At 42.3% G+C, this 20,983-nt stretch overlaps 1 protein-coding gene across 1 annotated transcript in view; it reads left to right on the forward strand.

The window, feature by feature from the left end:
* GABBR2 (gamma-aminobutyric acid type B receptor subunit 2) overlaps nucleotides 1-20,983 on the forward strand; it is an 856,335-nt gene that overhangs the window by 792,091 nt on the left and 43,261 nt on the right. Inside the window, exons 15-16 of the mRNA XM_075921529.1 lie at nucleotides 14,730-14,954; nucleotides 20,687-20,869. Coding sequence (XP_075777644.1) covers nucleotides 14,730-14,954; nucleotides 20,687-20,869 — 408 coding nt within the window. The remainder of the gene's footprint in view (nucleotides 1-14,729; nucleotides 14,955-20,686; nucleotides 20,870-20,983) is intronic.

Below are 20,983 nucleotides of genomic sequence, written 5' to 3' on the forward strand. Positions count from 1 at the left end.
CCAGATGCAGTCCGTGGACTGGATCAAAATGTTAAGTGAGCCAGATCCGGCCCCCAGGACTCATCGGGTATGTCTAGACTACTGGCTTACGTCGACATGAGTTTTGTCGACAGAATCTGTCGACAAAACTTAGGTCGACATAGAGCGTCTAGACTACATCCAGTTCTGTCGACAAAGCAAGCCGCTTTGTCGACATAACAGTGTGGACGCAAAGGACAGTGTAGATGCAATAATGCCGTCTATCGACAGAACTCTGTCAACAAAAGGCGTTATTCCTTGTAGAATGAGGTTTACATACGTCGATAAAACTGCAGAGTTTTGTCAACGTTATGTCGACATAACTCAAAGGCAGTGTGGATGCAGGTATAGTTTTGTCGACAAAAGTCCACTTTTGTCGACAAAACCCTGTAGCCTAGAAACACCCATCTTGCCCAGCCCTGTACTAAACAGTAATCAGGTTGCTTTGTGGATCATGTGAAAGTCTTCCAGATCTTCCATTTTATATTTATGATCTGTTGGCTGGGGGTCATGTAAGATCTTGTTTAGTTCTGTGAATCCTAAATTACCCTGTGTGTGTATATTGTGGGAATATCTATTGCTTCTGGCCACTGCTGTTCTTTGGACTCACTTCAGAGACAAATAAGGTGCAGCTTTATTCTGTTTGTGTAAACTAGTGATGCAGCCTTTTGCAGCATTTGCATAGCTGAAGCAATGTTCTTATAAATACTTCAAACATTTTTGTGAAAATCACACCTCATTTTGGGGATGTGTTTACAGAACCAAACACTAATTAAGACACGGGCTTCTAGGTTGTACACCTAATGTGTCTATCCAGGTTCTCAAAGGTTTTGGACCCAGGTTGTTTAGTAAAATGCGACTCACTATCGGTTTTATGCATTTACTTAAAGCACTTAAAAATAAAAATCAAGAGAACATATTCCCAGACCTAAGCTATTTTAATAGAATAAAGAATAAAAATAAAGTAAGATAGCTATCAACTGTATAAAATCAAAGTGAAATCAACAAGATAGTCTTAATATTCATTTGGAATTAAATCGAATCATTAAATTAAATTCAAAGAAAAAATGTTTAGAGGGTGCCTGTCTGTTGGTTATAATTCCCACTTAAAGAATTTTATTGAAGTCAATCAAATTTGTAATTTAGAGTTGGTTAAATATCTTAATACTGAAACCAAATTATTATTACTAATGTTTGATCCACAACCTTCCTCCTTCAGTTGCTGTTTGATAGCTAACCTTTTCCTCCTCCTCAACAGATATTAAAATACCTGATAATACCTAATAAAATGATTGAACAACTCTTATAGCAAAATTTACACAAGATAATTTCAAGATTCATAGGCACAAAGAACACTCCCTAATGAATAATTTCATGAGACAACCTGGGGAAACTTTTCCTTCTGGCATGGCACCTTTTCTGTCTGTACTTTATGGATGCTCATACACAAATGCATGCACACAGCCACTCTTTCACTCCCACACCCTGACAACAAAGGGGCAGGGATGCCTCTGACCGAAGACAAGACAAGACCCCTAAGATCCTTAAAATAATCTTGGTGAAGGAATGCAGACTCTTCAGATCTTGCAGGATTCTGGACTGTCATAGGGTAGGAGCAGGACCTGCAGTCAGGGAGCCAGACTGAAATGTTCTGCAGGCACAGCTCTTCTCACTAGCTGGGCACTGACTGCCTCGGTGAGTTCCTGGGTAAGATGGGGAACTGGTTCCCACTCCCAGAAGGGGCAGAGCCTAGGTAGAAGGGACAAGTCCACACAGCCAGCCCTCTACCCTGCCTGGAGCATGGCGCTGCCCATCCCCAGCCTTTAGAGACACACAGAGTGGCACTCCAGCAGCAATTTAAAGGGCCCAGGGTTCTTGTCGCTGCTGCTGCCACAGCCACACTAGCAGCAGCAGTGGCTGGAAACCCCAGGCCCCTTTGAATCACCAGGTCCCAGAGCAATTGCCCCCTTTCCTCTCCTTCTCCCTACCTCCTTTCCCCCCTCCCCCCACCCGCCTCCTGTCGTGGGCCTGCTATCAGCCCTTCTTTGGGTGCAGGAAGAGGTTGCTCAGAGGAGTGGCCTGGTTGTGGTTGTATGACTGCCTCTCCTCAATGTACTAGTCTTTGGAACTGTGGAATGTTAGTCTTTCCTCAGTTGGTCTGCTGACCAAAAAAGTGAGGCTTCTTGGCTTTGATTTGTATAGCTTGCAAACTTTGCTTCTACTGCCTTGCAGAATCTTTCTTTAGGACCTCTGCACAAATCAAGTATGAGGCCAACCATGGAGCCACGTGGACTGGAAATCTATGGTATGAAGTGGGAAGTTTTATTTGAATAACTTTCAATGTTAATGTAGCCTCCTGCCCACAGGCCTATTCAGCTGCTCAACCAGCACCCCCTATGCAGGACTAGTGGAATTTGGGGCTTTTTTTGTTTGTTTGTTTTTTGACCTCCACTAATGGGTGGATTTCACTTAAATTGTGAATTCCGAATCATATTGGGTACATTCCTGCAAGAACTAAGCACGTATAGCACTTTTGTTTAACACTGTATATAAGCACAGGTCTGGGAGAGTGGGTTGGACACATCCTTGGTTCCTACATCAGCAACAGAAGAGATTCTTATTGCAGAATCTCTTATTGGTGATGATGTCAACCCCAAAAGAACACACCTTGTCTTTCAGTTTCATGACTGAATTTGAGATACAGGTTGAACCTCTCTAGTCTAGAACTCTCTGATCTGGAAACATCCATCATCTGGAATTATTTTAGTTAGTCAGATGTCCACTTTTCATGGATGTGGCCATGTTTCCCATAGTACCATAAAGTTTGTTTGCAGTCACCAGTCCTAGCTCTCAGTGTTCTGTGCTGTACAGTGGCGGCCCATCAATATAGATGAACTAGGCAAGATAAACGGTCATTGAGGGCTTTGGAGGTGGGAGTGCCGATCGCCTAGGGTGCCAGTTGCCGGCAGCTCATCTAGAGCCGCTCCTGGTGCTGTTATGTAGCTCTATTTTACCCCTAAATGTCCTTTAATAGCCATGAAAGGACTGAAAAGCAATGAAAGTGTTGGTAATGCTACTAGACAATATTGACCTCCTGTGGTCTGGAAAATTCTCTGGTTCAGAACCGGTCAGGTCCTGAGGATGCAGGTCTAGTGAGGTCTAACCTGTACTGGCATTTAGAAAAATCATCGTTTTGTAGATCTGGTTGAGAATGATGAATTGTTTTTCACAGGAATTTTTTTATTTTTTCCTAATTCTTCTATGAAAATGTTTTGCTTTTTCAGTGAAAAACTGAAAACAAGTCCTTTGATTTTCCAATAAATATTCTTTTCAAATAATGAAAATTTCAAACAAAATAAAAAATTGCAATGATTTGTTGTTTTGCTTAAAATGCTATTTTTGTTGAAGAAATCAGTGAAAAAATTCAACCAGTTTCTTTGGCATTACTGACAAAGTAAGCATATTTAATTTTGAGTCTTTGAGAGTCAATAAATGTGGAATACCACAGATTCATTTTTACAGTGACTTAAGATTGTGAAATGTCTGCAGGTCAAAAACTGCCAGTATCTTGATTTTAGGAAAGAAAAAACTACCCAAGCATCACTGCCAAAAGAAAAGAGCCATAGGGTCTTTGAGGTAGGGACCAATTTTTTGCTTTGTGTCTCTAAATAGCACAATAGGGCTCTGATCCATGAGAGCAGCTCCCAGAGTCTATTGCACTACAAATTATAAACAGCTAGTGAAATCTGCAAAGCAGTACCCTGGTCTAGTATTCAGAGTTTCCAAAGCTGTGACAAAATAGAACTCCCAATTATTGACAGGCCTGACTTTGGGTAGGATAATAGCCAGCTTTTCTGTTATTTTTTGATGCTTCTATCTGATGTCCTCATTGTGATCTTCCTTCATTACATTTTTCCTCATTCCTACTCATATCACATGTGCAGAGGGTAAGTAGACATGCCTCTCAAAGGAAAGATGGGATGATCAAGCAGGTATATAAGCAAAGAATTGTTCAGACCATACTCAGGGATCCAGTCAGGAAAAAAAAATTCCCATGTGCACGCAGCACCTATGTTCATTATAAGTGTTATTACATTATCAGTTATAATAGCTATGGAAGAATTCTTGCTGCTGGAAGTAGGTCAGCAGGGCCCCATAGCCCAAGGCTCACTGAGATTAACAGTTCCAGTTCCCTCCAACAAATCAGTGACAGGGGAGCCATGATCTGTGTAATAGAGCTGCATGGACTTAATAGAGACACTGATTTTATGGCTCATTACAACAATTAGTAACACTCCTGCCTGCCAGTTTTTAAATGCTCACTTCCATTTAAGTGGTCTCCTACAAGCCATGTATGAACCCTTTATGCTTAACAATTCTATCCCATAATTAGCTCAGACACTCTGGCTGCCTTCTTCAGACCTGAAGAAGAGCCCTGCAAAGCTCGAAAGCTTGTCCCTTTCTTTCACCAACAGAAGTTGTTCCAATAAGAAATATTATCTCACCTTCCTTGTCTCTCTCATATCTGGGGACCACATGGCTATAACTACACAGCAGAAAACATAATAGCTTTACCAGAAGTTCTTTACTTCCTCTTCAAGATCACTGATGTTAAATAAGATGTTAAAAATAATAAGATGTTAAATAAGTTGGTACCTAACACCAGTTCTTGTAGTGCCCTGTCAGATGCCCTCTACAACTCAATACACTGACATTTATCATAATACACTGTGGACTCTGTGTGACAGCACTCATCACAAGGTAATTGGAAATGAATTTGCAAGTGCAGTTTTGAGAGGCAGTATTAAATGCTTTGCTACACTCACTTATTGTACTTCTGCTGCATCCCTGTCATCATCTCATTTCATAATTCTCTAACAAAAATCAAGCTTGTCAGTTAAACCTTATAAAGCCATTCTGTGGATTGCTCACAGTCCCATTTTCTTCCTGCTGTTTACAATGAATTTCTGTTAATGGCCCAAATTCTCCTCTCAGGTACAGCGGTGTAACCCCACTGACTTCAGAAGAGGTTTTTTAAATTTTATTTTTCAATGTGTATAGTCACAGTCTCTCTAAAGGCACTGACATCACAATTTCAAAACACAGATAAGTATAATACCCCCAAATCAATATAATGTCAAAAAGAGGGATTGCAGAACCTCCCAAATCACAAACCAAGAAGGAGAAAACAGCCTTTCACACTCCAACCACATCATCAGAGAAGATCTCAATCTGGCTTTGCAACATGCTCTAAAGATCAACAAACTCTGGACCTATTGAGCCAAAAGGGAAAGGGGCAGATTTAGGTGCCTAACTATGTATAAAAGCATTTAGTGGGATTTTCAAAAGTGGCTAGGAACATAATTTCCATGGGAATTCTCAGTGAATTGCCGACGGCCAAGTCTTTCACTAACAACTTATGCTCCCCATCTAAATTTCAAAGATGGCATTGTAGAATGAGGCAGACATTCCTCAGTTTTAACTACCCTTCTCCAATTTGACTGGACTTTCACTTGGGAAGGAAGGAGGCATCATGGTGAGGGAATATGGGGAAAGACAAGAGCAACATGTTCTGACCATATTGCCAGTTCGGTAGATGGGGGGAGGACCCTGTAAATTCTTTGCTGGTCTCAATACAGTCACTCTTACTGGCAAACAAGAAGCCTTGCACCAGCCATTACATTCCTCTCAGCAGGCCAAAGGCAGCTCTTTTTGTTTTTGCCCCTGTTTCTACATCGCCCTGGCCATAATTGGTTGTGTTTTTTATTAAAGCAAAGATTTCTCCCAAGGGAAGTATTTTGTCATAATTACCAATGAGAAGTAGGAATAAACTCCCCAAATTATAACGTACACTTATGAAGGAAACGTTTTTGCACCCAAACCTTTTCCTTTTCTTCAGTTATCATATAATAAAGCATTTTCCTGTTGAGTTAGGGGATATTTAACATGTTGTGCTCAGTTGTAAGTGAGGATGGGTCAACCCACAATTCCCACAACCCTACTCAAATCAGTTTTCCCGTTATAATTGATGTTTTTTATTTCTTTATAACTGCCTTAGCTATAATCTCATGCCCATTATCTGTAGTAAATGCTGGCATCATTTTTGTTTGTTGGCTGTATTCCCAGACTAATGATTTTTGGACAGGAATCTTTTCATATTTCAATAAAAATTCTAAATATCTAATCGGTGACGGTTGTGGCAGGAGATGCTAGGAATCCTGGCAAGTCACAGGTTGTAAAGCATGTACTTGTCCACTAACTCTGTTCATTAAAGTGATTGGATTCTGGTTTAAAATTACCTAATATGATAAATCAGTACTGTACTTTTATTATTGTAATAACAGGAATAGTGTAAAGATGATAGTACCAACTCTCTCTGGTTATGAGCCTGAAGGTGTTTAATATTCTATTTTTTAAATACACACAAAATCCAGTGTTAAAAAACATAATTAGGGATGCAAAATTAAGCACTCAAAAATCAGGAAATACCAGTTTCTTCTTTAAGTGTTATCTGCAGTGTCCCATTTTTGGATGTGCACCAACCAGTGCCATTGAACAATGCAGCCTTCAACTAGCAGTGCTTAGTCAATTGCTTGTATGCCCCTCTTTGCCCCCACCATTAGGCTCTGGGCACATTCTGAGGTCATGACTATAAAAGGGGATACATCAGTGATTACCATCTTTATTCCTTCCACCTGCTGACACAGACCTGAGCCTTCTACAAATGAAGATTCATTGGACAATTAGTTACAGTCCCTTGGTTATTGTTTAATTGTCTCCAGCAGACCAGGGAGAAGAAGCAAAGTGGCGGAACACACGGACAGCGGACAGCCCAGACGCGTGCTCCGCGGCTTTGCTCTGCTTTGCTCCTCGTCCCCCTGGTCTGCAGAGCAAAGCAGAGCAAAGCCGCGGAGCACGAGGGCAGCAGGATAGCCACGGCGCGTCTGGGCTGTCCCGCTGCCCCCGTGCTCCATGGCTTTGCTCCGGACGCCTGTGGTACAGCAGCTGGGGCGCTGCTGGTTGGTCCCGTAGCGCCGCTCTGGGCGCCACTGGACCAACCCGGCAGCACCCCAGCTGCTCTGCCCCAGGCGTCCTGATTCAGCCACTGCTGGTCAGTTTCAGCAGTGGCTGAATCAGGACGCCTGGGGCAGAGCAGCTTGGGTGCTGCTGGGTTGGTCCAGTAGCGCCGAGGAGAGGCGGCGCTACTGGACCAACCCAGCAGCACCCCACTGCAAGCCAGAAAGGAGAGGCAGAGCATACTCCAAGCCTTGCTCCTTCAAGATGTCTTATTTCCTAAGGCTCTGGAAGACAAAAATGAGGCCTGGGTGAATTCTGAGCACTTCTAGTTCCAGGCAGATTTTTGGATGTAAGCTATCTGTTTCCAGAATACCAAGCTCCGGTTCTAAAGAAACTGAGAATTTGGTAACAAAGTTGTCTGATTCCATAACAAAGAAGGTACCAGTATCAAGGACATCAGACATGGAAGGTAAAAGATCAATGCCTAAACCCTTCCATGGAACCAGGTGAAGAAAAATGCAGGGTAAGTGCCTCTGTGGATTCATTGACCTTATTGGTCAGTTCCAGACTTTCTATATCAACTTCCACCCAGGGCCAGGCCTTCTGTTCACCATTGCTCCAGTGAGATCTTTTAGGATCCATGACATGCAGAGCCAAGTTTTACAGATCTGACACAACCACTTTCAAGAGCATATTCACAAGTTTCCTACTCTAATAAATTATATGATGAAGAAAGAAGAATGTGGAGGTTTCTCTACAGACAGATATTTCCATCACCATCATCCTATGGATGAATTCTCTGCAGATGAATCCTCTCAGGTCTTTCTCCTTCAGAGGATGTCATCCATTCCCAAGAATTAATAAACAAAATGGTTTATATATTGAAATGACTTTCAGTGTCATTAAAGGAAACTGTGCAATCCATGTTTTATGTATTTGGAAACACTTCTCCAAATAAAGTTTCTCTGCCACTTTTGGAGAAGGCATGGCAACAAGTACAATTGATTTGGAATACCCCATTGTCTTGATAGACAATTGCAAAAAAGACAGATGAGCTTTCCCAGATTCCATATTAAGGATTTTCTTTTTTCCTATAAATCCTTTATCACATTTTCTAGTAGTGGGAGGAACAATGCAAAAATCCACATCAGGAGGATAGCTTCTACTGCCAGCAAGTGAGAAAGGAAAAGACTAAATTCCCTGGGAAATAAGTTAATCTCTTCTTCCTTTCTAAACATGTGAACTACCTATCTTCTTCTTATTTCAACAAAGGTAGACATCATCACTACCAATAGCAACAGCAATAACAATTTTCTATTTGTCAGTCATACAAAAGATGGCCATTTAAAGCCAGAATGAAGCAGGAGGATTTATCTGCCATGATTTCCTTGCCTGCTATTCGATGCAGGTTTAGAATGATATTCAGGGCAGCAAGCCTGGCATCTATTTCCCTTACAATTGGAGATCATTTAAGTCAATATGAGAACAAATGGCCAAAGATCATCACAAAGAGATGGGTTTTGGACATTGTAAAGAACAGTTTCTCCACTGAGTTTGACATGCTTCACCCCAAACCAACTTCCCCCCCCCTTTTTCAGGGACCTTTCACATGACTCAGTGCTAAGAAAGGAAAATCATTCTCTGTAAACAAAGGGGGCATTAGAGGATATTCCAATAAATGTCAGCAATCAAGGATTTTATTCCTGCTATTTCCCAATTAAGAGACAAATGGAGGAATTGATCCCATCATGGATCTAAGGAAACTGAACAAATACATTTGATGGATGCATTTCAGAGCTTTGACTCTAGGTTCCGTTATTCCTTCCTCCTTTTATCTAGATGTGTGTTTACTGCTCTCCATCACAAAGAAGCTTCTTTTCATATTTCAGTAAGACCACCACACAGGAAGTATCTTCACTTTGCCATAGGGCCAGAACTATTTCCAGTTCAGAGATGTCCTCTATGGCCTTTGCTCAGCACCTCATCTCTTTTGCCAAATTTCTGTCTACACTAGCAGCATTTCTCAAGAGACAAGGGATTTTGTGTTCCATATTTAGACCACTAACTCCTAAGAGAGTGAGCTGGGAGAAATCACAAAATGTCCGTGCTCTGGATTCTGAAGTTTTGGTTTCTTAAGAAACTAAAAGAAATCCTTACTGACTTCATTACAGAAAATCCTATTCATAGGCTCTCTTTTTGATTCCAAAAGAATAAGGATTTATATTCTGGAGGAAAAGTTCCTGAAGTTAGTATGCATCATTCAATCTCTATTGCAGAGTCCATCTCAGAAAGTAAAGCTCTTTCTATCACTAATGTGTCTGCAAGGAGGAGTAGCGGTAGTTCGAATTAGGAGCTTTAATTTGAACTACCTAGCCCGTGCCGCGTGTAGACGCAGGCAGGCAGTTCGAACTACCAGGCATTTAAAAATGGCGGCACCCGGGAACATGCAAATGAAGCCTGGGATATTTAAATCCCGGGCTTCATTTGCAAGTTCAAATGACTACATTAGCCCACCTTAGTTCGAACTAGGGTGGCTAGTGTAGACATACCCTCTGACACTACAACTAGGAAAAGTGCACCATCTGGCCCAATCATCACTGCACCTGGTTGCATGGGCAATAGGACTCCAGCAAAGTTGGAGAAGTTTTTGTCTCCGTAATATTCTCCATATTCTAATTAATGCTAGAAAGAAATCAACTAGAAAATGCTATACGTTAAAATAGAAAATGTGTTTTCCATGTCTTTCTGATAGGGGTATCAATCCTGTGTCAGCCCCTATTCTATCTCTGTTAGAGTATTATATTTAAAGCATTTGTCTATTGCATCACTAAAGGTTTATTGAGCTGCAACAGCTGCTTCTCATATTCAAATCAGTATTTTCACATGATATTGTTAAAGTTTTTTAAAGGATTACTACATTTGTACACACAGTAAGAGATTCAATAGCACCGTTGGACTTAGTGCAATCACAGCTTGTGTCTCCACCCTTTGAGCCCTTATCTTCATGTTCCTTATTTTGTGTATCTGTTATGGTCTGCTTTTATTATAACAATAATATCAGCTACGAGGATTAGTAAACTTTATGCCATAATGGCTGACACGCTACTTATGACCTTTTATCCCGTTGGTATAGTTTTATACCAAAAAATCGTGTCTGACTTCCATATCAGCCAGTCCATTACTCTATCAGTGTTTTTTCCTAGACCTCATTTGAGTGAGGGCAAATCAAAGATGCATTGCTTGAATACAAAAAGGGTTTTATCGTTCTGTTTTGATAGGACTAAGGACTTTAGATCTTTGTATAAATTGTTGTTTCATATTCATATGCTGGTAATTGTAAAGAAAATCTTGTGTCAGTACAAACATTATCAAAATAGGTCAGAAAGTGTATAATAAAAAGTTATAAAGCGCATCACGATCACCCACTCTTCAGATGTAAGCACACTGCACTATGGTGACTGCAGCCTTGGAGGCATGTCTGAGACGTGTTCAATATTAGAAATGTGTACATCAACCACATGGAGTCAAAACACATATTCATTAAACATTGCTTGTTCTATATTGCAGCCACATCAGATGCAGAGTTGGTAGATCTGTGCTTCAGTCCTTTGTTTAGTTAGGACTCCATACCCACCATCCTATTTTAAATGTGTACTACGGACTAAACTGTACTAGGAGTGGGATTATTCAGAGGGCAGCCAAAGTAATTCATGTTACTTACCTGTAACTGAGATTCTTTGAGATGGACTCTGCATAGTCACATGCCCTGCTCTCATTCCCCAGATTTGCGGGGTCTTTTTTCTACTGGCTCATCAGCATTAGTAATGGAAGGATCTGAGGTACTGCCTCCTTCCCTTTTATAGCTTCACCCTCAGAACATGCTCAGAGGCTGATGGTAGGGGAGGAGAGGGGCATGCAAGTGTTTGACTAGGCACTGCTAGTGGAAGATTGAACCATTCAGTGACACCAACCAGCATATATCCAAGAGAGTGAATGCACTGAGCCCATTTTGAAGAACCAGTTATAGGAAAGCAATCTTGATATTAAAGTTGTGTCTGATATATTAACCCAGCTCCCCTGTGCACATGCATTATGATACAGTCTTTTTGATTACATGGTCAGAAAATGTGCATGTAATTTCTAAGGGATTTTATAAGAAAAAAGGAAAACACAAATGCTTTATACATAACTGTAACTGTTAGCCTCCACCCTCCATGTCCTGTCCTCCTCCTCATCATCCTCAGGCACAGTGCAGCACAGACTGCTACTGCTTGAGTACTAGACAAGCTATATTAACTCGCAACAGGGGAAGGTTGCCATCCCAAGGAGGGAATGATCCACTAGAGCTGTGCATTTGGCTGAAAGGAGAGCACGCTCTTTCTTGCTTTCTCTCTGTCATCTCTTCCCTCCTTACTCCTGTGGGGTCCCCAAAGCGGTGGGGTATATTGAGCAACACTTTCAAATTAATTTCAGGGAACATCCCATCCCTTTGCACCTCGACCTCCAACACCCATTTACACCCAGGGCAGTGGAGAAAAGACATCCAAACTTGGCATGGTGCTTGCAGCAGAATAGAACTGTACAGACCTACCTCTTCCTGGCTGCACCAAATCCTGAAAGAGGAGGAGGTGTTTCTCCCTTCCTGATCCCCCCTCCTGCTGCTGCACCCAAAGTCCTGAGGAGAAAGAAGCATGAAACCCTGCTGTGTTGATTCCCAGAGTGAGTGTAACTGTGTCCCCTTCTGTGAACTCCTCATCTGTCTGCGCCCTGAAACAGTCAGGGCCTGGAAAAGAAAAGAGCATGGTCACTGACACCGCCCCAATACCCGATTTCATCTCACACTGCACATCACCGCTTCACATCACCACTGCAGCCTTGCACTTCAAATCTTCTGCCACCAACCACATGGAACTCTGCCACTCCTGCACTACCATTGGTGGAAGCAAAAGGAGAGCAGAAGTCAGCTACATTAGCTGGCATGTTGTACCTCTGCCATATGTGCCTGGTCTCTCCAGACAAAGGCTGATGCGCATATGTGGCTGACACATATCCTGGCTAATGTCATTTTTATTCAGGAAATAAAATAAAATGTTGGGAATGGGGAGTTTTTGGTGGCAAACGGGAGTCTCCCTGGCATACTGAGAGAACTAGTCTGTCTGGAAGTGGGTTGGGACAAGGGGTCCGTATGCCATGTGGAGTCTGACACAGTTTCTTGGTCCCAGGCCCACAAAGGCTGTCTGGTCCCCAAAGTTCCTCAGAAAGTTAGGTATCTTCTTGGTGCCGCCATTCAGGCAATAGCCTTGGCCTACCCATTTTGAATGTTTGTGTTCCATCATTGTTCTCGCATGTTGCCAAAATTTTCCTGAGGCATGCAAATGAGAGGAGAGAAATGTTAATTTTCAGTAGTTTGTATCTCACCAAATCTTACTGAAATGTCAAAGAAAAGGTGCCGCTATCCCAGTGGTTCTCAACCAGCAGTACACATACCCCTGGGAGTACTCAGAGGTCTTTAGTTGAGATTCATCAACTAAATCTAGATATTTGCCTAGTTTTACAACAGGCTACATAAACAGCACTAGGGAAGTCAGTACAAATTTAAATTTCATAAGATAATATGAGAAAAGTAAGCAATATTTCAGTAGTAAAAGGGTGCTGTGACACTTTTTTATTTTTATGTCTGATTTTATAAGTAATTAGTTTTAAGGCAGGCTTCTGAAAGGGGTACAGTAGTCTGGAAATGTTGAGAACTACTGCTCTAGCCTAAAGGCTTCTCTCTGTTGAGCTGCAAATGCTGTAGACAAGGGAGGCATTAGAGCAAAAAAGATGACAAGATTCTTTTATACTTGGTGTTAGTATCTTTTCTACTAGGTCACCTAAATGTAAGGATCACTACCAGCTCCTCCTGCAATAAGATAAATCACATTTGTTGTCCTAGCAGTGTGTGTGCTGCTTTTTTCTGTGGGTGTTTCTACCTGGACAGGCCTGTTCTGTCACGGGATGTTTCTCAACACTGCTGATTACTAATGAAGATAAGAATCAGTGAATGACTGACTAGGTCTGTTTTAACTTAAAAAACAACGAATGGTCTGGTAGCACTTTATAGACTAACAAAACATGTAGATGGCATCATGAGCTTTTGTGGTCACCGCCCACGTCTTCAGTTGACCGGAGTATTCTGTATTACGAGTCATTGCTGCAAAAGCCTAAATGAATTCTGCATCCCATATTTGGGTTTCAGTGAAATCCTTGAATTAAAGCAGTAATGATATTCTGAAACAAAATACAGGTCTATGTAGCACTTTAAAGACTAACAACTATTAAATGATGAGCTTTCGTGGGCCAGACCCACTTCCTCAGATCAAATAATGGAAGAAAATAGTCACAACCATATATACCAAAGGATACAATTTTAAAAAAATGAACACACATGAAAAGGACAAATCACATTACAGAACAGAAGGGGGATGTAGGGGGGGGGGGAGGAGGTGAATGCCAGTGAGTTAATGATATTAGAGGTGGGGAAAGGGAGATGTCTTTGAGTTAATAGAATTAGAGGTGATAATGGGGGAAGCTATCTTTGTAATGGGTAAGATAGCTGGGGTCTTTGTTAAGTCCCGTGCGGAGAGTGTCGAATTTTAGCATGAATGCCAGTTCAGAGGATTCCCTTTCAAGTGCAGATTTGAATGTCTTCTGAAGTAGGATGCAGGTTAGCAGGTCATTCAGACAGTGTCCTTTCTGGTTGAAATGACAAGAAACTGTTTTTTCTTTGTGATCCTGTCTAATCTTGATCTTATAACTCACTTGGTTAGGCCCAATAATGGTGTCAGCAGAGTGAATATGTGGACAAAGCTGGCAGCGGGGTTTGTTGCAAGGGAAAGTACCAGGGTTGGTATTAGTGTGGTATGTCCTGTGGTTGTTGGTACTCTCCGCACGGGACTTAACAAAGACCCCAGCTATCTTACCCATTACAAAGATAGCTTCCCCCATTATCACCTCTAATTCTATTAACTCACAGACATCTCCCCTTCCCCACCTCTAATATCATTAACTCACTGGCATTCACCTCCTTCCCCCCCCCCCTACATCCCCCTTCTGTTCTGTAATGTGATTTGTCCTTTTCATGTGTGTTCATTTTTTTTTAATTGTATCCTTTGGTATATATGGTTGTGACTATTTTCTTCCATTATTTGATCTGAGGAAGTGGGTCTGGCCCACGAAAGCTCATCATCTAATAAACCATCTTGTTAGTCTTTAAAGTGCTACATAGACCTGTATTTTGTTTCAGCTACACCAGACTAACACGGCTACATTTCTACCACTATTCTAATGATATTCTGTTATTGATGGCTAAAGAAGGTCCTAGATTTAAACAACCTTGAACTTTAGGGAAGTTTTGTCCCATCTCTTCTGATTGCTCATATGGTTTTCACATTTATCTCTTGAGAGCAAGATTAGTAGTATACATCCAATTTTTGTAGTTACTGATGGAAGATAGTGTATTTTGAATTAGCTATTGTGTGCTGTGCACATTCATATATCTGGTTCTTAATGCTGTATTGATCTGTGGACAATTCATAAGTGTTTATAGAGAAATATCGTGCCAAATGCATAGCAGCTTGTAATAAAAACTACTCTTTTGATTTATGTAAAAGAGCGGTATTGTGTTATAACAGTGACTTTTTTTTTCATTTCAGTTATTTGGCTGTTTCTTAGCATGGGAGACTCGAAATGTCAGCATTCCTGCCTTGAATGACAGCAAATATATTGGGATGAGTGTATACAATGTGGGGATCATGTGTATTATTGGAGCAGCAGTTTCATTTCTCACTCGGGACCAACCCAATGTTCAGTTCTGCATTGTTGCTTTAGTCATTATATTCTGCAGTACCATTACACTCTGCCTTGTTTTTGTACCTAAGGTAAGTGAATCATGTATGCTAGGACTTACATTGTTTCTTGATTTTTGTATGGTAATTCTATATTAATTTCATTTCTCCTACAAGCAGGAGGAATATTTGAGACTTCTAAATCAAGCCAATCGGTTAGGCATGAAATTATCTCTGAACCCTAGTGGGAGAGCGGGTGAACTTCCATGAGATTACAGCGAAAACTGAATACCTAAAGTAAAATGTACAAGAACTTAAATATATAGTGCAAAAGTCTCAGAGGGATAGCCATGTTAGTCTGTAACTTTAAAAACAATGAATAGTCCTGTGGCACCTTAGAGCATGTCTACGCAGCAGCTCAAAAGTCGAATTAAGATACGAAACTTCAGCTACGTCAATTTTGAAGTCAAAATAGCTGAATTCGGCATTTGGCGCTATCTACACAGCAAGAAGTCGAAGGAAGAACACTTCCTCTGACTTCCCTTACTCCTTGTATAAAGAGGGTTACAGGAGTCAGAGTAAGAAATCCTCCAGCTTGTTGTGTAGACACACTTCTTGTTATTTCAGAATAACATCAGTTATACCAAAATAACGCTGCTGTGTAGACTTACCCTTAAAGACTAACATATATAGTATCATTAGCTTTCGTGAGTAAAAACCACTTCTTCAGATGAGATGAGCTTGAGAAGAAGAAAAAAAGGGGGACCATTCTCACTAGCTCACTAGATCTGTGGGAAACAATGATTTGCATTAATACTTTGAATAGGTCTCTGGTTCCTTTTTGTAGGGAATGTAAGAAAGGAAGGGTGCTATTCAGACACTTAGCAGACCTGGGTTCAATTCTCTGCTCTGCCATAGACAGCCTCTGTGACATTAGGCAAGTTACTCAATCTCTTTGTGTATATCTACACAACCCACAGCAGCTTGGGTCAACAGACTCTGCCTTATCAGTGTTTGTGCTGCCATGTAGGCCATGCTTTGTAGTTTTGATTTGGGCTTGGAACTTGGGCTCTCCTTACACTTCCCAAGTGTGGCCCCTGCTCTACACAGTTACTTTTAGCATGGCAGCATTAGCCTTGCAAGCCCAAATCTGTGGATCCAACCTGAGAGGCTCACTGCCTCAGGCTGTGTAGATATACCCTCTATGCCTTGGTTCCTTATCTGTAAAACAGTAGTAAGAGTGCTTGTCTACTTCACAGGTGTGCTGAGAGGATAAATATGCTAAGGACTATGAAGCATGGTTGTCATGAACATTCTTTTTAATTTTTTCCATCCATGTGTGGAATAAGTTTTGTTATGTGCATCGAGATGTGTGGATGTGCACTATCAGTAGAAACACATGCCGCTGGCTGTGAGTTCTATGAGCACTCTGCTAATCATCTGGTTGGCATTTGAATCTCTCCTGCGTGGCCACCCAAATGCTTAACTTACAGGGAACACTGGTTGCCACCTGATAAAATCTCATGGGAACATAGAATTTGTAATATAAATGCAGACTATTGATTCATCAAGTCAGAGATCCTGCCTATGTTAGTGGCCAATATTTGATGCTTCTAAGGGTGCCCCTCCCCAAAATGCCTAATGCGCCTCTCCAGCTGAACAATTAGGAGCTGGAAGGAGAGAGGAATTCTTTCCTGGCCCATGTGAATGTGCCCTGAAACAGCTTTTTATTATCTTGGAGCTCATCTGGTATATTTAATATGCACTCGTGGAATGAATCAGAATGTATTCACAAAGAGCCAGAGTCTGATGAGCATAGCATGTCACTCCACAAATAGTCCCAGTCACTTGGGGGCTACTTGTGAAGTGATCTGCTTGTCAAAGTGAGTGCAACAGAATCTGACTCAAAGTGAAATTGATTCCTATGGGAGTTTGACTTACTAGAGACCTCACGTTTTGTCCAGTCTACTTGATATTTTTAAGTAAAATACACATTACTGAAATGTGTATCATGGATGACTTTCATATTGTTAGTAGGAGACTGGACGCCTCAGAGAGTTTTTCACCTCTAGGTTACCAGGTCCAATCCAACTAAGCTTAATAAAGACTAAATATTCTTTAGTGGCTTATATAAAAAAAAGTTTGTGCTGTCTTTTCCTAGCTAGCAGAAAAACCAGTTCTTAGTGATCAGGTATCTTGCCACAAAACTGCCAACTCATCTGGCAGTGATTGGCATTTTCAGCATATAGACCAAGTACACACGGGAGCAAGAACTGAACTACTGAATCTCTTCTAAATGTGGTCCCTATAGGTAAGACATGAGGGTGGATTGTGTAAGCTTACCAGTAGTGCCTTATTACTCTAACCATTTCATGGTTAGAGTAATTCACGCTCCAGGGATGCATAATCTGACATTCTTATATTGGATCCTACAGAAGAATTTCTTACAACATAGCCATAAATTAAGAGCACCTATTTACAAACACAGCCATTAAGCAAGAGATTTAGGGGTACTGAATGTGTGAGCACATCTTTGCATAGGATCTTGTTGATTTTTTCCAAAGGACAACAGCCTGACAAAGTCTGACAAGACCATCCCTATAACACTTCTCCATCACACTCTCCCCTCTCAAACACTGTCTCTCTCAAACACTGAGGGTATGTCTACACTACCACCCTAGTTCGAACTAGGGTGGTTAATGTAGGCAACCGAAGTTGCAAATGAAGCCCGGGATTTGAATTTCCCGGGCTTCATTTGCATCTTGCCGGGCGCTGCCATTTTTAAAGCCCCGCTAGTACGGACTCCGTGCCCGCGGCTACACGCGGCACGGAGTAGGTAGTTCGGATTAGGCTTCCTTTTCCGAACTACCGGTACTCCTCATTCCACGAGGCTTTAAAAATGGCGGCGCCCGGCAAGATGCAAATGAAGCCTGGGAAATTCAAATCCCGGGCTTCATTTGCAACTTCGGTTGCCTACATTAACCACCCTAGTTCGAACTAGGGTGGTAGTGTAGACATACCCTGAGACTGCTTCCTAGCTTTCTTCTAGCCCCTCCAACTTGCCCCTGTGCTCCCTTCCCTTCCCATCTCTTAGGCTGAATTACCCCTGCTCTCCTCCTTCTCCTCAGCTTCTCACTCACCTCAGGTTCCTTCCACCAATGCAAACATGCACTGATGTTTCCCAGCATAAAAAAAAAATCTCTGTCCTACTCCTCACCCCCATCAACCTATTATTTTATTGCCAAGCTCACAAGCAAAATCCATAAAGCTACCATTTTGTCCTTTTTCACATCCCTCCTCAGAACTGCTCTCAGCCATATTGTGTACAAGATCCTGAAACCCACTCATGATCACTGCTCCCAAAAAGCTAACAGAGTTTCTAGTCCTGCTTCTCCTGCCCTTCATCCTAGCCCACTTGTTCAGACGCTCCCTGTTAGGTCTTGTCTTTTAGATTCTAAGCTCGTTAGGGGTAGGGACTTTTATTTACAGTGTTTGCCTGACAAAATGGGGTCCAACCTAGTTGTGGCCTTTTGGTGCTCCCCTGAATCTAAATATTAAATCATCATCATAAATAATTCATAATAAATAGATTCAATCTGTTGTAGAGTATAATTCCAAGGTAGTAACCTGTATGAAAAGAGAGGTTGTATAGATGCTGCATGCTGCACCAGCAAGATGTAGCATCTGTAGATGGGGTATACGGCAACCTTTCTTTATTGAGCATTAATTAATTAATTAATTAATTAAGGGACATCAACCACTTGACTTTTTTTAAAATGGCTTTAAAAAATCCAACTTTGTGGCAAACTGGGCAGAGTGTCTCTCTGAAAGTAATGTTTTAATGTATTTATTTTTGAAAAATTAATTCTTATTTTAAAGTCATTATGTTGATACCTGTAAGATTTTTCTGAGAGAGAAAGTGACGGCCCAAGAAAAACAGTGGCAGTACACAAATGACTGTCAAATACACAGAGTAAACAACTGAACAAAGAGAAAAACCAGTTTCTTTTTACAGGTTGGACCTCGCTGGTCTGGTACCCTCGGGACCTGACTGGTCCCAAAGGAGGGGATTTGCTGGACTAGGGGAGGTCCCTCCCCTCCTGGGCCGTGCTGCCACCAGGTTAGGGCTCCCGCTTGCCCCCACTGCTGCCTCAGCTCCCAGGGCTCTCTCAGTGCTGCTGGTCCTGCTGCTACCGGGGGGGAGCGCCACGGCTGGAGGTCTGCAGCTAGGGCAGAGCTCCACAGCCGCCTGGTTCCGCAGCTGGGGCAGAGCTGCTCAGCAGCTGCCTGGCTCTGCAGCCAGAGCTGGAGTTGTGCAGCCAGGGCTGGGGCCAGGGCCAGAGCTCCATGGCTGGGGCCAGAGGTCCCTGGCTGCTCCTGGGGCTGGAGCTCCACAGCCACTGCTGGGGCCAGAACTGCCCGCTGTGCTCCCTTCCCCCACACTCCCTCCCCCCCCACACACACACTGGGTTGCCAGTGCCCCCTTATGTGCTCCTGCCCTGCAGCCAGACCTCCCTTTTCCTGGGTTCTGTGGTCCAGGAACATTCATGGTCAATGCTGGACGGTGGAGTCCCAGTTAAGGGAGATACAACCTGTACATTCAGTTCAACTATATCTTAGCTTAGGATATAGGACAGGGGTGGGGAACCTCAGGCCCGGGGGCCATATGCTTCCCCCAAGGCATAGTATTGGGGAGCCCACGCTAGTGCTCCAGCCCGCCTGCCACCCACCCACAGGACTGGAAAACACAAAATCTACTATTCTGGGCCCCACTAGGCTCTGGTGCGCAAGGGGAATGTGGGGAGTGTCTTCTCCTTTCAGTCAGAGGCTTCTCACTTAAGTTTCTCACTTGTGCTCCCAGCTCCCCTGCTCTAACCCAGTCCCTCTCCTCTCCACCCAGCCCTCCCCCCCCCCCCCCAACCCAATGCCTTGGTCTCATCAGAATTGCCGCTGCCGCAGCCACACACTTCTCCCTCCAGGTGCTGGGGCACGTGCACAGAGTGGCTTTGAGCAGTCCAGGCACGTGGCTCCAAACAAGCCATTACCCTAAAGAGCTGCATTTCTTTGAGCAAAGAGCCACATGCAGCTCGAGAGCCATGGGTTGGCCACCCCTGTCCTACATCTAACTCACTGCCCCAGCCTCAGCTCAAAGCCCCTCCCACATGCCAGCTCCCTTACTCCAAGACCAGAGCCTGTATGCCCCTCCTCCGCACCCCAGCCCTCTGCCCCAGCCTGCTGAAAGTGAGGGAGGATGGGAGAAGGAGGGAGGATGGAGTGAGCAGGTGTGGGGCCTCAGAAAAGGATGGGGAAGAAGACTGGACAAGAGTGTTTGGGTTTAAGGTAGATCCTGGATTGGATTTAAATTCAAAAAGTGATCTTGTGCTTAAAAAGGTTTAAAAGACTACTGCTATAGGGTATAAGAAAGTTTCAGACTGAAGTGTAATTTTTAAGTTGAATGTTTCCCTTTGAAGGATGAAAATATCAATTACAGGAAAGAAGTAACAGGGTATGATGCAGGAACATTTAAAAATAGTGTAACTGGAACTTTAAGAAACATTTCCCAATAATTGGGAAAAAACAGAACAGTTCATCTTGCAATGTTGTTATATCTCTACAGATAGTCTTTATGATGACAGAGATATTGTACTCCATGTTGAAAGTAAAATGTAGTGTCCACTTTGCTGAGGATTGTACTTCAGAACCTAACAGTTCCTTCTTAAAGGGTATTTTATATTATTTCTATTGTTTTTGCTTGTGGGTAAAAAAGAAACTGATACAGAAATAAAATCCTCTGCAGAATTTCTCATGGCTTTTAAATCTTTCAGTTAATCACACTGAGGACAAACCCTGATGCAGCCACTCAGAACAGACGGTTCCAATTCACTCAGAATCAAAAGAAAGAAGACTCAAAAACATCAACATCAGTCACCAGTGTCAATCAAGCCAGTACTTCTCGGCTAGAAGGACTGCAGTCAGAAAACCACCGCTTAAGAATGAAAATCACAGAGGTACAATTTATTGTATACATTAAACCAGATAATTCTGTCTTGTGGATAAAATATTTGAAGAGCCATAAAGCCACATAAAGCTTAACTTTATTTCTTTTTTAACTATAATCTCAC

Source organism: Pelodiscus sinensis, chromosome 2 (assembly GCF_049634645.1).
Source record: "Pelodiscus sinensis isolate JC-2024 chromosome 2, ASM4963464v1, whole genome shotgun sequence".
NCBI lineage: Eukaryota > Metazoa > Chordata > Testudines > Trionychidae > Pelodiscus > Pelodiscus sinensis.